The sequence below is a fragment of the Beta vulgaris genome, chromosome 8 (assembly GCF_026745355.1).
Source record: "Beta vulgaris subsp. vulgaris cultivar EL10 chromosome 8, EL10.2, whole genome shotgun sequence".
Lineage (NCBI taxonomy): Eukaryota > Viridiplantae > Streptophyta > Magnoliopsida > Caryophyllales > Amaranthaceae > Beta > Beta vulgaris.
In genome coordinates, this window is record NC_079209.1 from 31,634,550 (window position 1) to 31,652,687 (window position 18,138).

The 18,138-nt window shown below is 39.2% G+C and overlaps 1 protein-coding gene and 1 long non-coding RNA gene across 2 annotated transcripts; one reads left to right on the top strand and one right to left on the bottom strand.

Annotated features, from left to right (window-relative positions):
* Positions 1-2,309: 2,309 nt before the first annotated feature.
* LOC104901295 (uncharacterized) lies at positions 2,310-2,990 on the bottom strand. Its single transcript, XM_010688848.1, has one exon. It carries the CDS (start codon positions 2,988-2,990, stop codon positions 2,310-2,312), a length of 681 nt encoding a protein of 226 aa, XP_010687150.1.
* Positions 2,991-16,902: 13,912 nt separating this feature from the next.
* Positions 16,903-17,909, top strand: LOC130589959 (uncharacterized). The gene is made up of 3 exons (XR_008967474.1): positions 16,903-17,121; positions 17,221-17,584; positions 17,668-17,909. It is a non-coding gene; the product is annotated as an uncharacterized LOC130589959 (long non-coding RNA).
* The last annotated feature ends 229 nt before the right edge of the window (positions 17,910-18,138 follow it).

Sequence of the window (18,138 nt, forward strand, 5' to 3'; positions counted from 1 at the left end):
AGCAGTTTTACTAGGGAGAACATACTTTTTAAGAAATTAAACTAGTTGTTGGATTAAAAACTATAATATGTAAATGATCGAACTTCCTATGATATATTATCTCCTCATTTAACCTAGAAAAGGTGTATTTATACTAATCTTGCACCTAATTCTGTGGTCATAACAATTAATATAAACTCATCACGAACAAGAAATTCATATAAAAGACTACTCCATGTGTATAACTATTTCTAAAATTATACTCGACGTTTATTAATCCCATGTACTAATATGAACTTTCACTTCTGCTAACAATTCAATACCTTAAACATAAAATCAACTGGCCAAATTAATAATATGAAAACAAACCGAGATTATCAAATTGCATTTATAATAATCAAATCCAAACAACAAATTCAAATCATTAATAGAAAATAAAAGACTACATCTAGTCCTAGAACATACAAATTTAGCTAGACATCGAATACAAATTAACCCAAATTATTAATACTAAAAAAAAAAAATACTATGCTTTGTAATCTGATCTGAATTTAATAATTGATAGTATAAGAGAAATGGGAATAGAAGAAACTCGAATTCGAGATGAATTGCGAGACTTTCGTCTCTCTTCTTCTTCTACGACTGTTGTCTGTCTATTCAGTGTGGCTGTTATCCCCCTGTTGTGTTTGTCCAAAAGGGTTTTATATCCCAGTATCTCCTGCGTGCTTTCTCTCTTATGAGGTTTTATCGTGCCTCTTTTTGTATCTATTGTGCGTCACTGGTCTATGCTACTCGTGCAAACACTAGTGGAAAAAAACGCAAGGGCTGCGGTCAAAACAGTCCTAAGGGCTGCATTTTCGGCCAGCAGCCCTTCACTTAAAGTGAAGGGCTGCGGTTTAGGCCTAAAACCGCAGCCCTTCCAATACGGAAGGGCTACGGTTTTGGGCTTAAAATGCATCCCTTCTTTGTACGTAGGGCTGCGGTTTTGACCAAAACCGTAACCCTTTTGACCCATCAAACACCAAGCAAATGCGATGAATTGAAACTTACAAATCTTATAATCCTTCACCGCTACTCTCTCTCCTCCCTTCCCAATCTTCTCCTTCTTCTTGTCACGCGCAAACCCTAAAACCCTAGAAATGAATTAGCAATGGCGACATTTTTAATCATTTCGTTGATTTGTAGAGTAAAGAGCTCGAAAAGCTCGAGTAAGACATCTGTTTAAGGTTAGGCATGAATCGTAGAATTCATTGTCGAATTCACTTGATGATTTCGAGAGGCTGTTTCAAGCAAGCGTGAGAGAGAAAATGGAGAAGGGAGAAGGGAGAAGGGTGAGAGAGAAGGGAGAAGGGTGAAAGAGAAGGGAGGAGGCATGAGAGAGAAGAGGGAGAAGGAGAAGTGAGATTGTAGTTTGTTTAGGGTTAAGTGTGAGAATTGTGTTTAAAGGCCCGCGGAAATCTAATAAAAATTGAAAAAAAAAAATTGTAGCGTGTTTAGGGTTAGGTGTGAGAATTGTGTTTAAAGGCCCGCGAAAATCTAATAAAAATTGTAAAAAAAGCCCATAAAGGGTTGTGGTTATCCCAAAAATCGCAGCCCTTCATTACTTATACGGATGCGGTTTCCGACTAACCGCAACCCTTTACTAAAAGGGTTGCGGTTTTTGGGCTAATTTTAGCCCTTCACATTAGTGAAGGGTCACGCGCGTCAAAAAACCCGCAGTCCTTCATTTCAAAAGGGTCGCGGTTAGTTGAGAAACCGCAACTCTTCACATAAAGGGCTGCGTATGGCCTAAAAACTGCAACCTTTCGTATCAAAAGGGCTGCGTTTTCTGGATCACCGCAACTCTTCATACTTAAAGGCTGCATTATTCTTAAAACGCAACCTTTTCAATTTTTTCTCTAGTGAAAGGGTCCTTATTATTCCCTTTTCTTTCAATTGCTACGTTGTTGTTGTTATTGGAAGCATTCGGTTTCCTTTGTTTTTCTTTCCATTTTGTAATTAGACTTAGGTTGTTGTCATGGGCTTCTCTTCTGTTTATTTTCTTTTAATTTTTTATTATTTTTACAAATTTTACCTACAAATAATTTAATAAAGTAATAAATACTAGGGCTACAAAATAAAATATTAGCATAGTAAAAAAACCACTATTATAAATATTAAATAACCAAATTAGCAAGTACAAATAGTTGCAAAATCAAGCAAGTATTTATTGAGTATATTGTTCATATTTTACAACAACCTTTTTTTTTGGCAATTCAAAGGTATTATTGAAAACCAAAAAAAACTTGGTAGAGAGTCAAAATTACAAATCCCAATTACTTAGCAACAAGCTAGTAATGGAGGGAAAGCAAACAAACACAAAACGTCAAACAACTAGCATTACATCGAGCTGCCACTCTAAATAGGATCTCTTTATAAACTCTATCAGGTTGCATCAGTGTGTTACAGAAGATCTTTTGATTTCTCTGGTGCCACAACATATAAACTGCCTCAGTGAATATCATAACATAAACTCTTGCTCTTCGAGTTTTGTTATGAGCCTTTCTACAAGCTGCCTGCAATTCCATATTGAATCCTTGCCCTCTTCCGTGAATATTAATAACTCTAAGAAGCTGGCTCCACACTGTATTAGTGTATTGACATTCAAAGAACAAACGCTCAATTGTTTCGTTTTTATCATCACAAAGTTTGCAAACAGGGTTGTATTGAATAGGCCATTTCAGTAGCATGTATGTCGTTGCCAACCTTTGTTGTGCTGCTAGCCAAAGAATAAAGACACTTCTAGGGGAAGCTATGTTATCCTTTATCACCCTTCTCCAAGAAACTCTATCAGAGACTGTCTTCATTCTAAGATAAGCTTTATGAATGCTAAAGCTTCCATTCACTAACATTGATTGAACTCTATCAGAGACTGTCTTCATTCTAAGATAAGCTTTATGAATGCTAAAGCTTCCATTCACTAACATTGATTGCCACCCTCCATAAGCATGAACTTGGTCTCTGGCTACCATCACTTTCTTAAGAATCCAAGAAGAGTTGTTACTTACAGCAACTGTGTGTCAGGTGTTTTCCTTTTTATGTAATAAGTATGAATCCATTGCACCCATAATTTCTCCATTTTAAAAGAGATAGCCCAAACAAGCTTCATAAGGGCTGCTTGATTCCAGATCTTCATATCAATCAAATTCCAACCTCCTTCACTTTTGCTTTTAAACAAATTATCCTAAGCTACTGGAGCTTTTTTAGAAGGACCAACTGCTCCAATCCATAGAAACTTCCTACAAACTCCTTCAACAGCCTTAATGATCTTCTTTTAGAGGGGAAAGATATGGCCCCAGTAATTATGCATACTATTTAGAATAGTTCTAACTAGTTGCAATCTCCCAGCATATGAAAGAAGGCCAGCCATCTACCCTTGGGTTCGTTCAGTAATCTTCTCCACTAATGGTTTACACTGAGCAAAGTTGAGCTTTTTTGAGGCTAAGGGGACCCTAAGATACTTGAAGGGGAGCTTCTCAATTGGCATATGAATGAGCTCAACTAAAATTACATTTTCTTCTTTTGGCACCCCAGCCATGTAAATACAACTTTTTTCTACACTTGCTTCTAGTCCTAAAGCTGTAGAAAACTTATGAAATGCAACCATAATCTTGGATATTGAGCTGTGATCTACTCTTGCAAGTAATAGCAGATCATCTGCAAACATCATGTGAGTGAGCTTTATCTTTTCACACTTGGGGTGAAAATTAAAACCAGGGTTCAAATGAAGCTCTTCAAGACATCTACTCAAATATTCCATGCTAAGGGCAAATAGAAAAGGAGAGAGTGGATCCCCTTGTCTCACCCCCTCTTATCTTGAAAAGAAACAGCAGGGATGTCATTTAACATAATAGAATAACTTCCACTTCTCACACAAGCCATAGTCCACTGAATGTATTGTTCAGGGAATCCCAGTTCATAAAGCATTTTCTCTAGGAAGCACCATTCTACAGAGTCATATGCCTTTTTAATGTCTACCTTGATTAAACATCTAGGAGACATATGCTTCCTATTGTAACCTTTGATCAACTGAGTAGCAAGAAGTATGTTGTCTGCAATATGTCTGCCTAGAATAAAATCAGACTGAGCTGAGTTCACCACTTCATTAATCACCTTGCCTAATGTTTGTGTTAAAATCTTAGAGATAATTTTATACACAACTGTGCAGCAGGCTATTGGTCTGTAATCCTTGGCATGAGTAACATTAGCCTTCTTAGGAATCAATGTTACAACTGTAGTGTTCACTGGCCAATGCAGAAATGCTTTTTGGAAAAACTCATGCACTGCCAAATATATATCTTCTTTAATGGAGCTCCAACACTACTTAAAGAACACTGAGTTAAAACCACGAATCCCAAGTGCTTTACCATCATCAATACTGAACAAATCTACATCTATCTCTTCTCTTGTAATTAGAGCATCACAAGCTTCTCTACTCACCTGCTTGCCTCTTCTCATAGTTTGAATATCAATACTAGGTATTTCACTGCCACTTGTGCCCAGGAAACTTTTAAAGAAGCCTACAACTTCCTCCTGAATTTCTTCTAGCTTTGTAAAGGTATCACCCTAAGCATTTTGGATTTGAGTAATCTTGTTCTTAGCTTTCCTTGCTTTCATAGCAGCAAAGAAAAACTTAGAATTAGAATCACCCTGAGATAACCAAGAAATTCTTGACTTCTACCTTAGGATACTTTCTTCAACCTGGGACCAATATCTAAGCTTCTCTCCATATTCCTTCTCTTCTTGTTGTAAGGTGGAGTTAGTATTGATGTCAGGCATTGCTTACACATTAGCTAATTTCCTCCTTAGCTCCTCAATTTTGCAATAAGCCTGAGACTGAGGCTTATGCAGTTGTTTCAGAGCATGTTTAACTTTTTTCAGCTTAAGACATATGCTTTTCATTTTAAATTCATCATTTACACTATTCCAAGCATCCTGGACAACAACTTCAAAGTTTTCATGTTCACACAAGGCCTTCCTCCTTGAATACTATGAGTGCTCATATTAAACACCAATGGGCTATGATCTGACACACCATTAGTTTTATAGTTCACAGTAACATCAGTATATTTGTCAAGCCAATCAGAATTCACCAAGGCTTTATCCTGCTAGCAATTCTTGCTTGGCCTTCCCCTATGTTACTCCAGGAATAATAGACCCCTGCAGTAGGTGCTTCCATTACTCTAGCCTCATCCATAAAGTTTTCATAATCCAGAGTCTCCGTGGTACTAATTATATTACCATTACCCTGTCACTGGAATGCAAAACTGTATTAAAATCCCCTATAATCATAAGTAGATTGTTAATTTCTTCTAGCACATCCATCAGGCCCTTCCATAAATCTTTCCTATCACCTATAGTGTGCAAACCATACACCACTATAAGATGAAAGTTTATTGTACCTTCAAAGTTAGAAACCTTACAAGCCATCAACTCTTCTGCTTGTTTAAGGATCTGCACATTAATTTCTCCATGTTTCCAGCCAATCCATATCCTCCCCCTAGGTGAAAAAGAGTAATTTCAACACCAAGTCCACTCAGCTCTAAAACTTCTTTGCATTTTTAGAGCATTATGAGATCTAACTCTAGTCTCTAGTAATCCACACAGGTCCACCTTCTCCTGCTTCAGAAAGTTTTTAACTTCCTTTATTTTGTAGGGATCATTCATCCCTATTACATTCCATGCAATTATAATCATCAAGACAGATAAGGGTTTGGCCCCTTAGCACCCCCAAGTTTACCTGAGTCTTTACTTCCACTCTGCTGTGTATAGTTCACCACCTTTGCTGTCTAATATGTCACTTGCTTCCCCTTGTCTTTCGACTTCCTAGTGACCACCTTCCACACTTCTTGTTCTTCAGCCTCCTTTTGCTAACTAGGTGAGGCTACTGGAGTAGCAAGAGCTATATAATATGACACATAAGTAATGTAAATATTAAAAAATTAAAATATGAGGAGAAAACTAATTATAAGTCTCATAACTCATACCAAAAAGGAATATAATGGGTAAAATCATGTATAAAATAAAGTCTTATCCACTATCCCACACTTAAGATTTGCTAGTCCTTGAGAAAACTATGACTATATAATGTGGCATCTACATGTCAATATAAACTTGAACATGCAATTGTATGCCTCTTCATGCAAGTTCTTTTATAAAAAACCATAACTTAACTGAATGTTTTCACAATGACCAAAAATAACATTTAAAGAAACAATGTTTAGTTCTAAAATAATGGTTAGACATCACAAGCAATGAGCCAAAGACTAACCAACTCATAAAAAGCATAGTACTTCATGTATTAGTGTTTTCATTGACTCTTACCACAACCACATTCAAGATTTGAGTAATTGAGCAATCAACTTGGTGAACACTCACTTTAGTTGTGCAAATAAAAGTAATTGCATAGTCACTCATGTGTTTAAGGTGTAACGTATCACTCAACCTACGAAGTCGACTCGAAATAAAATATGTCGTCTTTAAATTTGCATATCATTTAATCCTCCACTACTTAGTAAGACATAGAGCATACAAAAATTAAAAGGACTAAATAAGGTTATAATGTAAGGTTAAGGTGGGAGGGTAGAAAATATTTAGGATTGGGTGCTCTAAAGCATAAGAGCTAGTAGAGTAACGATTGACAACGATGCCGAAAGTTAATCGCCTCAACTAAAACTCCAACTCCTCAAATATTTGCAATACAATCTAACTTCTTCACCATAATAATATCATTAATTAGAAAATACTAATAAAATATGTACTTTCTTCTTTTCTTTTACTACAATAAATTCTTTTGTGCGGTTCTTTTTTTTTTTAACAGTCCTCTTTATTGTATTTTTCACAATCTCATCATTATCATTGATATAGAATAATAAAATAATAAATCCATAATTTTTTTTTTCATAACGTTCACAAACAGAACTCCATACACCAAATTATATTCCACTAGCTCAAAAATTTTGTTAGGACTTGTGTTTAGGATTATAAGCTAGTAATGAAGTTTAGGCTCCGTTTGGTAGGGTATAAAATATTTTTCATGAAAATGAGTTTTCCTTTTCCTTTCATTTCCCGTTGTTTGGTTTGTTAAGAGGTGTAAAACAAGATTTCCATCAAGGGAGCTTTAGTTGAAAATCAATTTCCTTTCAAAAAGAAGGGAAAAAACATTTTCCTCCCTCTTCCTTAGCAACGTTTTACCATCATCTTATCCATCCTCTCCCTTCCCCTTCCATTTTTCTCTTTTTCATAACTTTTTTTTTTTACTTTGAACCAAACAAAGGAAAATTAGCTTTGCATTTGAATTTTCCATTGTAAAATGTTTTACATGAAAAATCATTTTACATTGAAAATGTTTTACATCTAACCAAACGGAGCCTTAATCATAATAAATAGGCTCAAGGATCAGAGGGCTTTATAAAAAGGAATATAATAATTTAGGTGGCTTAGTCTAATATGCTTTTAGAAAAACAATTGCGTGAATCATTTTTATGCATGCTCATGTTTATGTAGTCTCGAAGTAACCAAATGCAAATTCAAGAGTCTATACTTCACCAGGAACTAACACACACTCTCACAAAACAATAGAGACTAATATAGATGTTTTAGTCTATTAAAAGGCTTAAAAGTGTCACAATGGTTATAGATCTCCACCAAGTAAATCACAATCAAATCTTAGCTAATCATTCTAACCACTTGCTAAACACTTAGACGTTGATGCTATGCTCTTCTCTGAATCATCCCACATAAAAACCATTGTCTTGCAACAAAGCATAAATGTTTTTTTTAATATATTTTTTAAATTCAATTTAAAAACTGTTTTTTTTTTCATACCGTGAAATTAAGCTAACAATTTGCCTTCAAATCAGTATCGAACATGAAAATTATAAATTTATGCGCAAATTTTGGCAGCACCTCCCCTTAAATTTGTCATATGCAATTAGATTTTCTCATTTTCTAATCCAGTTCCTTCATACAAATTAATTCTATCTTCAAAGCAATACACCAAATCCAACAATCCAAAGCTAACTCCTCTATCCCACACTTATTATAAACATTGTCCTCAACGTACTACTCAACTTCCAAGGGAGTAGGCGAAAAAGGCTGAAAGAGAAATGCAACCAACATCATTGAAAAACATAATAAGCAAGAAAATACAACCTGGTGTATCTAGATTGCAAAGATGTTCTCCGTCATGTAGGTGTTGTCAAAGAGATCTTAAATTACTTGAAATCTGACTTAATAAATTTATTTTTATATAAATTTTTCTAACAATCTGCAAATGTGAAAAGAAAAAGTAAAATAAAAGTAAAAGAGAAACAAGACAATAATAATACTAATAATAGGGAAAGAAAATAAATTAAAATGGGAAAGTGGTGGGGTTGCCACCTTTAGGCACTCTCTTGTCAGTCAAGTAAGGTCGTTTAACACACTGACTATTAACTTTAAAATTTTCATTATTTCACAGCAACTTAACAAAATCATAAGGATAGACTTTAACAATATTAAAAGGACTAGACCATCTGGAAAGCAACTTACTTGAAAATAGTTTTAGGTGTGAATTGAAGAGTATAACTTATTGGCCTACTTTAAGATGCTTATGGTTAATGTGTTTATCATGAATAGGGGCTTGCACCAAAGGAGGGGGAGGAAGATTACCTTTGTCGAGCTCTATAAAATTATTACGTTTTCTCTTCCACGGAGGACATGCCTCTAATGCAAGAGCCATCTTAGTTACCTGTACAACCATTTCAAAATGTACACCTATTGAACATGTATCAAGAGGAACATTAAAAGTAACCCCGTCAAACTCTTCTACATCTAATTCATCATGCAAATCAACTCGAAATAGATGATCAGTAAAAGAAGGGTATTTAGAAGATTGAAAAACATTAAATCTAACCTCCTCATCACAATTTTAAAGGGTAGTACCATTTTGCACATATATAGCATCTCCTACAATAGCTAACAAAGGTATGCCATGAATAATTGGTACCTCGATATTTTCATCCACAACCAAGACAATAAATGGATAGGAATAATGAATTTATCAACATTCATTAAAACTTTTTCCAATACTCCTAGAGGCTATTTAATAAATCTATTAGCAAGTTGTAATGCCAGAATAATGGGTTTTAGATCATTTAATCATAGTTTTACAAAAAGATAATGGCATAAGAGAGACACTTGCACCTAAATCACATAAAGTTTTAGAATAGCTAATGGCACCAATAGTGCAAGGAATAGAAAAACACCCTGGATCTTTTAGTTTAGGGGGATTTTTTTTTAATATACAACACTGCACTTCTCACTCAAATCAATAATCTTATAGTTTTCCAATTTTCTCTTTTTATATGTGATTTCTTTAAGAAATTTAGAATAAGAGGGAATTTGCAGCAAAGCATCAACAAAGGAATGTTAACGTGCAATTGCTTGAATTTCTTATGAAATTTCTCAAATTGATTATCCACTATATTTTTATTTAGTCATTCAGGAAAAGGAATAGGAGTTACATGAGGTTTAACAAGAGATGGAGAAGGTGAGGTTTTAGATACAATTTCAGTTACTTCCACCACCATTTCATTTTCCTTAGTTCCATTACTTGCCTTAATTGTCTCACTTACCTCTTCTAGTTGCTTACCACTTCTTAAGTTATAGCTTTGCATTGCTCTTTAGGATTTACATCCATTTTACTCTATAAAGTTCCTTAATTTCTTGAATTACCGGCATTACCTAATTGTCCAAGTTGAATTTATCCATTTCTATTATAAATAGCTATCTGATCAAGTTTTGTTTCCAACTTTTCAATTGCTCCAGAAGTAACATTAGCCAACATTTCAATAACAAACTCCCATGCTGGTCTACTTTCTTGTTGAGGTTGTTTTCGGTGGATGGACTAAAGTTAGCATTTTTGTGTCCTTGGTCTCTCCAAGAGAAATTAGGGTGATTTCTCCTATTTGGGTTATAAGTCACTAGGGGAAAAAATCAGAAGGGTTGCACAAGTAGGGCTGCGCATTTTAAAAAAGCACAACCCTATTGTTGAAGGGCTGCGCTTTTTAAAAAAAGCGCAGCCCTATTGTTGAAGGGCTGCGCTTTTTAGAAAGCGCAACCCTTCACCTAGAGAAGGGCTGCGCTTTTTTAAAAAGCGTAGCCCTTCTCTAGGTAGGGCTGCGCTTTTTTGAAACTAGCGCAGCCCTACTTGCTGGGTTTTTTTTTTGTTCGATATGTTCTATGCATGCGCGCCTTACTTCATTCTTTCCCTCTTTCACTTGTGCGAAAATATATTCCCCCCCATTCTCTTCGAGTGTTGCACCACCACCACCACCACTACTTTGCTGCCCTAATTCGAGCACCACCACTACTTTGCTCGCGCACCACCACTTTTCGCACCACCACATTTCGCGCACCACCACTTTTCGCACACCACTACAATTCGCACACCACCTTGCGCAGCACCCCCACATTGTGCCCCACCCCTTGCGCACCACCACCTTGCGCACCACCACCTTGCGCACCATAATTCATCACTTCTTAGTTTCTTCTCTTCTCTTCTTCTCTTCTCTTTTCTTCTCTTCTCCACCATTTGAGTGGTTAATTAGGTATGATTAATTTTTTTTAAGTTACTTTTGTTTTGTTAATTGAATTAAATGGTTAATGTGCAAATGTGGGTTTTGTCAATTGTAGGAAGAAGAGGCTAAGGAAGGCAAAGTAAAGTTCCAAGTATCTCTTTTCTCTTCATTGCTCGTCGTTGGTGTTAAGAGGTAACTACTTTAACATGTAGACAAAGTTGATAATTTATTGATGTATATATGTATTTTTATAATGTATATATATTATTTGTTGATATGAGATTGTATGAAAACGCAATGTGATTTAGCTATATATATGAAAATAACTAGTTGTTTGAATCATCATCATATATGCCTAGATACCCGTTCAAGACTTACTCATTAGGAGTAAGTCTTGAATAGTCCCCGGTTTGGGACTGTTCTTGGACGTTTGATCTCACTTAGGTGGTGAATGTGTGTCTTCTTTTCAATTCTGAGGAAAATCTTGGCTTATCGTTTCGCTACATTGTTCTCTGGGTACATATGTAGATAAGCAATTATCTACATTGTGTACTTGGAGAACTGTAGGGAAATGCTGCCGGATTTTCCTTAGAATTGAAAAGTTGGCATATATTCACTAGTGAGATTAGACGTCCAAGGATGGGTTAGGTTGGAGTGATAAGGACCTTTGACTGCATGCATACAATTGAACATGTGACTATCTTAGCTTGTTGTATACGTGTGTGATTTGAATATGTGAGTGTGTGTACTTTAATAATGATTGATGCATTATAATGAATGTTGTGTTTAATTATTAGAGGTGGTCTTCTTGAATGAGATGGATCGTACTTGGATGTATGGTAGTCGTGAATCGATTGAGTTTGTGAATGGGGTCTGGAATTCTGTAGAAGTGCATTAGAATATCAAACATCCTCTGGAGCAGTCGACTTTTATTGTCCTTGTTTGGATTGTAGAAATGTGAGCAAGGTTAGTAGTATACATGTGGTTAGGGAGCATGTCTTTCGCCGTGGGTTTAGGCCTCAATACCACGTATGGATTTGGCATGGTGAGCAGGGGAGGTATATGGGAAGCTCTGGAGTAAAGAATGATGTATGTGAAGAAAAAAAGAAGGATGATGATGAGTTAGGGGATGAGAATTTGGATGATGAATTTGGAGATGATGATAGGGATCGGGTAGACGAGATGATACACGAGGTTGAAGATCAGTCGTGTAGACGACCTCGTATTTTTGAGTCTATGTCTCAGGCTGCTGAAAAGCCGTTGTATCCAGGTTGTACAAAGTACACCAAACTTTCCGCGGTGGTAACACTGTTCAACATTAAGTCGAACGCTGGTTGGACGGACTCTAGTTTCACATCGTTGTTGGAAGTTTTAGCTGAGATGCTCCCTGATGGAAATGAACTGCCAAAGTCGTACTATTATGCGAAGAAGCTGATGTGTCCTTTGGGTTTAGAGTACGAGCGGATACATGCTTGTCCTAACGATTGTGTGCTTTATCGTAATGAGTATGAGCATTTACATGAGTGTCCACGTTGTGGATTGTCGAGGTACAAGCGTGAAGGAGCTGGAGGTAGTGAAGGACCACCAGCCAAGGTGTTGTGGTATCTACCCATAATACCTAGATTTAAGCGCATGTTCTCAATTAAAGGAGATGCGAAGAATTTGAGGTGGCATGCAGATCGTAGGAAGAAAGACGGTCTGCTCAAGCATCCGGCTGATTCGCCTGAGTGGAAAACTATCGACAGGGTGCATAAGTCATTTGGTAATGAGGATAGGAATCTGAGGCTTGGATTATGTACGGATGGCATGAACCCTTTTGGCAATCTCAGCTCGCAGCATAGTACATGGCCAGTAGTTTTAGTGGTTTACAACTTGCCTCCTTGGTTGTGCATGAAACGCAAGTACATGATGTTGTCGCTTCTTATATCGGGGCCCAAACAACCTGGAAATGACATAGATGTATACCTTCAGCCGCTTGTTGAAGATTTACAGAAGATGTGGAACGAAGGAGTGTTAGTATTTGATGCGTATGCTAATGAGATGTTCACTCTGCGTGCCATGCTTTTTTGTACTATGAACGATTATCCAGCTTATGGGAACTTATCTGGGTATAAGACTAAAGGAAAACAACCTTGCCCGATTTGTTTAGATGACATGAAATCTACACACCTTAAGGGCTGCAAACATGTGTATATGCGCACACGAAGGCTCCTCAGCCGCGACCATCCCTATCGGTTTAAGAAGAAGGCATTCGATGGGACGGTTGAAGAAGAAGTTGCTCATAGACCATTAACTGGTACTGAAGTTTATAATCAGGTGAAGGGCATTGAAACAGTCTTTGGTAAACCTGCTAGTGAGGTTGATAGACCTACAGGATTATGGAAAAAACAGTCCATTTTTTGGAAACTCCCATATTGGAAAGATCTAAAGGTCAGACATTGTTTGGATGTCATGCACATAGAGAAGAATGTTTGTGAAGCTATTATCGCGACACTTATGAATATTCCGGGCAAGACAAAAGATGTTAAGGCGTCACGACTTTACTTGGAAAAAGAGGGGATTCGACCAGAGTTGTGGGCTCAGAAAAGGGACGGAAGGAAGAAGAAAAGAGGGGAGGAAAGGGTTTGATGATGAAATTAGAAAAGTAAAAAGGTGGAGGATTCGGAGAAGAATTATTTGCCACCAGCTTGCTACACGATGTCGCGTGCAGAGAAACGGATTTTTTGCGAGTCATTGTATGGCATTAAGGTCCCTACTGGCTACTCATCGAATATGAAGCGCTTTGTTACCTTAAATGGTGAGTTGAAGTTATCGAGTATGAAATCGCACGATTGTCATGTCATGATGCAAGTATTCTTACCGATTGCAATTCGTGGGATACTTCCAAAGCATGTGAGGCACACCATTACAGAACTGTGTTCATTTTTTCATTCAATCTGCAGCAAAGTCCTAGACCCGTCGACCCTCGATTCCTTGCAGTCCAGAGTAGTTGAAACTCTATGCAAATTTGAGATGTATTTCCCCCCCGCATTCTTTGACATTATGGTCCATCTCATTGTCCATCTAGTTCGAGAAATTAAGCTGTGTGGTCCAGTGTTTTTGAGGTGGTGCTATCCTTTTGAGAGATATATGGGAACTTTGAAGGATAAAGTTCGGAATCCTGCACAACCAGAAGGTAGTATAATTCAAGGGATTGTGGGTGAAGAGATCAGTAATTTTGTGGCTGAGTATTTTGCTAGTGTTGATCCTGTTGGACTTCCGACATCCCGACACGAGGGCAGACTTGAGGGCAAGGGTACAATTGGTTCAAAATTGATCACACCTTCCGTAGAAAAGCGTAAACAAGCTCACTTATTTGTATTGCATCACGTACCAGATGTCCATCCTTATTTAAGTGAACATATGGAGGAATTACGTGTTAGCAATCCTGGAAAAGGAGTGAGGGCATTGACGCAAATGCATAACAAGACTTTCATTGATTGGTTTCATAAACGAGTACTCAATGATTTGGATGAAAGTGTTCCTGAAACAGTCAAGTGGTTAGCATTTGGTCCTCGTGAAGCTGTACGCTCTTATGAGGGTTATGATATTAATGGGTATACGTTTTGGACTGAACGTCAAGATCTCAAGTCAAGATCGCAACAAAATAGTGGTGTTTCACTTGTGGCGTCGTCTACACAATATGCAAGCTCGAAAGATAAGTCGCCTGTACATGCTGAAAGCAACTATTATGGGCGAATACAAGAAATATGGGAGCTGGACTACTGTACTTTTAATATTTGCCTCTTGTGTTGCACGTGGGTTGACAATAATCGACGTTGTGTAAGAAACGATGATCCTTGCGGTTTCACTCTTGTTGACCTTAGTCGTCTACGTGAAACTGAGGAGCCATTTGTAATTGCATCACAAGTCAAGCAAGTATTTTTTGTAACTGATCCTGCTGATCATAAGTGGTCAATTGTTGTACCTGGTAAAAGGAGTATCCTCGGTATTGGTGATGTTGATAATGAGGAAGAATATGATGCATTTGAGGACCTCCCCCCTTTTACCTATCCTGAAATTGTGTGGAAGATGATGTAAATATGTCGGAGAACTATATGCGTGTAGATCACACGGAAGGGATAATGTACTTGAGGATCCTAGAAACGGCGGAAGGTCAATAAATCATGAGACATAAACTCAGGTGTGTAATTTCTCCAATTTCGGCCATATTTTGGCCTTTTCGCTCCCAAATCGTACTTATCGAGTGATTTAACCCCAAATTTCTTTGAACATGATTATATGATGTATAATGTAACTAGTATGTAGATTTTAGGCTTTAATTTGTTGTTGGTTGCATTTCGGGAACGAAAAGGCCATTTCCGGCCTATTTGGCCTATTTTGGCCTTTTCGCTCCCAAATGTACTTATCGAAGTGATTTAACCCCAAATTTCTTTGAACATGATTATATGATGTATAATGTAACTAGTATGTAGATTTTAGGCTTTAATTTGTTGTTGGTTGCATTTCGGGAACGAAAAGGCCATTTCGGCCTATTTGGCCTATTTTGGCCTTTTCGCTCCCAAATGTACTTATCGAGTGATTTAACCCCAAATTTTCTTTGAACATGATCATATGATGTATAATGTAACTAGTATGTAGAGTTTTAGGCTTTAATTTGTTGTTGGTTGCATTTCGGGAACGAAAAGGCCATTTCCGGCCTATTTCGGCCTATTTTGGCCTTTTCGCTTCCCATGCCCACCCCCCACCCTCCCTTGCCCACCCCCCTCCCCCACCCTGTTGCACCCCCTCCCCCCACCTGCTGCCCCCCTTCCCCCACTCTGCTGCACCCTGTTGCCCCCCCTTCCCCCCACCCTGCTGCCCCTTCTCCCACCCTGCTGCACCCCCCTCCCCACCTGCTGACCCCCCTCCCCCACCTGCTGCCCCCCTTCCCCCCACCTACTGCACACCCCCCTCCCCACCCTGCTGCCCCCCCTTCCCCCCCTGCTGCACCAACCTGCACACCCCCTCCCCCACCTGCTGCCCCCTTCCCCCACCTGCACCCCCTCCCCACCCTGCTGCATGCCCCCCCTCCCCCCCTCCCCACCTGCTGCCCCCCTTCCCCCCTCCCCCACCATGCTGCATGCCCCCCTCCCCCACCTACTACTCCCCTTCCCCCTCCCCCACCCTGCTGCACCCCCTGGTGCACACCCCCTCCCCACCTGCTGCCCCCCTTCCCAGCCTGCTGCACCAACCTGCACACCCCCTCTCCCACCTGTTGCCCCCCTTCCCCACCTGCACACCCCTCCCCACCTGCTCCCCCCCCCACCTGCTGCCCACCCTTCCCCCCTCCCTCACCCTGCTGCACACCCCCCCCCCCCCCCACCTGCTGCACACCCCTCGCGCCCTAAATGTTTTTTTTTTTAATTAATTCGTATGTTTGTACAATTTCAGGGACATGGCGGAGGTGCATACGGATACGAGTGCGGAACACACTACCGAGGATGAGTGTTACGATTAGAGAAAGGAACAGCGGCAATTGGTTATGGCTCGCCGTGAAGAAAAAGGTTTACAAAAGCCAAGTAAGAACTTGGACACGAAAAGAGGAAAGGAAGGGGACCTACAAAGTCACTAGGGAAACACACCCTAATGACTTTGGATTACGATGATTTGGGGCAACCTTGTGGAAAGTGGCGTCAAAAGTATGCCATGCAAGTTGGGATTTGCATGCATAAGCTTCCATTCTCCACTCATGGAAAAGGTCCCCGAGACTTTGAAGAAGATGATTTGGGAAGATACTATGGTAAGATTCGCGTACATTTACATTTGGAATCTTAACACTTTAGTTAAATATATTATGTATAATATTTACTAATTTGTGAAATGCATTCTTTGTAGAATCAATTCAATATTCCAAATGATGAAGCGAAGAAGGATTTGTTTCTATCCGCGGTTGCCCAGAGGTTCTGAGACTTCAAGGCCAAGCTAGTGTCGGGGTGGATCACGAAGAGGAGAAAAGTCGGGGGAACAAAGAAGAAGAAGATCTACGACGGGGGAGCAACACCTTCTTTTGGGGCTTCACAGGGCACATCATTTGAGGACCCCTCCAAGCTTCCATATCAGATATGGAGGCATATCACAGCCGAGGAGTGGTATGCATTTGTCAAACAAAAAAACAAACCCCAGAAGCTATTGTAAGAATTTTTTACTAGCTAAGATTAAATACTTTTAGATCCAATATTATTGTATAACATCATATCTAACCTTTGTTTATATTTCTGTGTTTCAGGCATCTCGTGAGAAAAAGAGCGCGGATGCAAAAGCTAGGAAGCACTATCACCATCTGGGTGCTCAATCGTATGGTCAGGCGAGAGAATCGTGGATGTACAACCATTACCCCACGATTGCGTCGACCACGGCATCGGGCACTAGCTCTACGACGACAGTTGCACAGCGGCAACCAGATAGAGCGCTCGATTGATGGTGTTCCATGCATGGGGTTGATGCAAAGGGACATAGAGTCATACCTGATCCCGCAACAAAACAGATAGCTAATGCCATTGTAAGTACATATTATAAGTTTTTGATAAGGTTTACATAATAATATAACTTGTGCGCTCACGAGTATTTCTCTCTTATCCTTATGCAGATTGGCTTGAAGGAAAAGGAGGCAACTGGTGAGTTCACTCCTAGAGGACAAGTTGATGCCTTACACGAGACTCTAGGACGGGACCAGTATGGACGTGTGAGGGGGCGTAGGAGGTGTCCGCCTCGGGGTGAGAAAGGTGTATGGTGATCAATACACCTCTACGTCAAGATCAAGTGCCTCTAGTGTCAATTCATCAGCTGCCATAGATGTGGAGGCTATGAAAGCCGAGCTTCGGGAGGAGCTGAGAGCGGAGATGACTCAGAATTTCAACGCCATTTTGGCGCAGATGGGCTTACCGACTTTCTGTGCTTTCCCGCAGGGCGGTGTTCCTGCGCAGCCTGTTCCTACGTAGCCTCATCCATATCCGGAGTTGACGGTAATCATTTAATATCACAACTATTGTTCTTAAATATGTTTTTTCATAGACTAACTATGAATAGAGTTTTTTTTTAAAGGTAGAGACACCATGTGAGCTACTAAATCAAGGAGATGGTCATGGTCGTTTCACTATCGTGGCTTATGGATCTGTACAGCCCCCTAGGGACCGGGTACGATTGCACAACCAGCCAGTCGCTGATATTCACTATGTGGTCAGCGTTTCAGACATTGTGCCCGGTTTCGAAGCATTTCCTCTTCCGCTGCCGAATGCAGGAGATGGTGTACAGTTATTGTCTGATGCCCTTGGCAGTTATATTCTATGGCCGTGTTATCAGATCAGGTAGAATGTCTAACATAAGTTATATACATATATAGTTTTCTTTTATAGTTCCTATATATGATTATCAGTAATATCTTTTAATTTAACTAATTACTAGTGTTCGGGGAAGGCCGACAGGAAGGGAAAGAAGGTAGCTTCACTTCAGGGAGGCCGACGTGCCCAAGTAAATGTTTCTACGGCAAAGTCTCCACTCATTACGAATATGGAGGTGG

Bases quoted from the DNA above. Each gene is read 5' to 3' on its own strand.
- LOC104901295 (XM_010688848.1), bottom strand. From the start codon at position 2,990: ATGGTAGCCAGAGACCAAGTTCATGCTTATGGAGGGTGGCAATCAATG.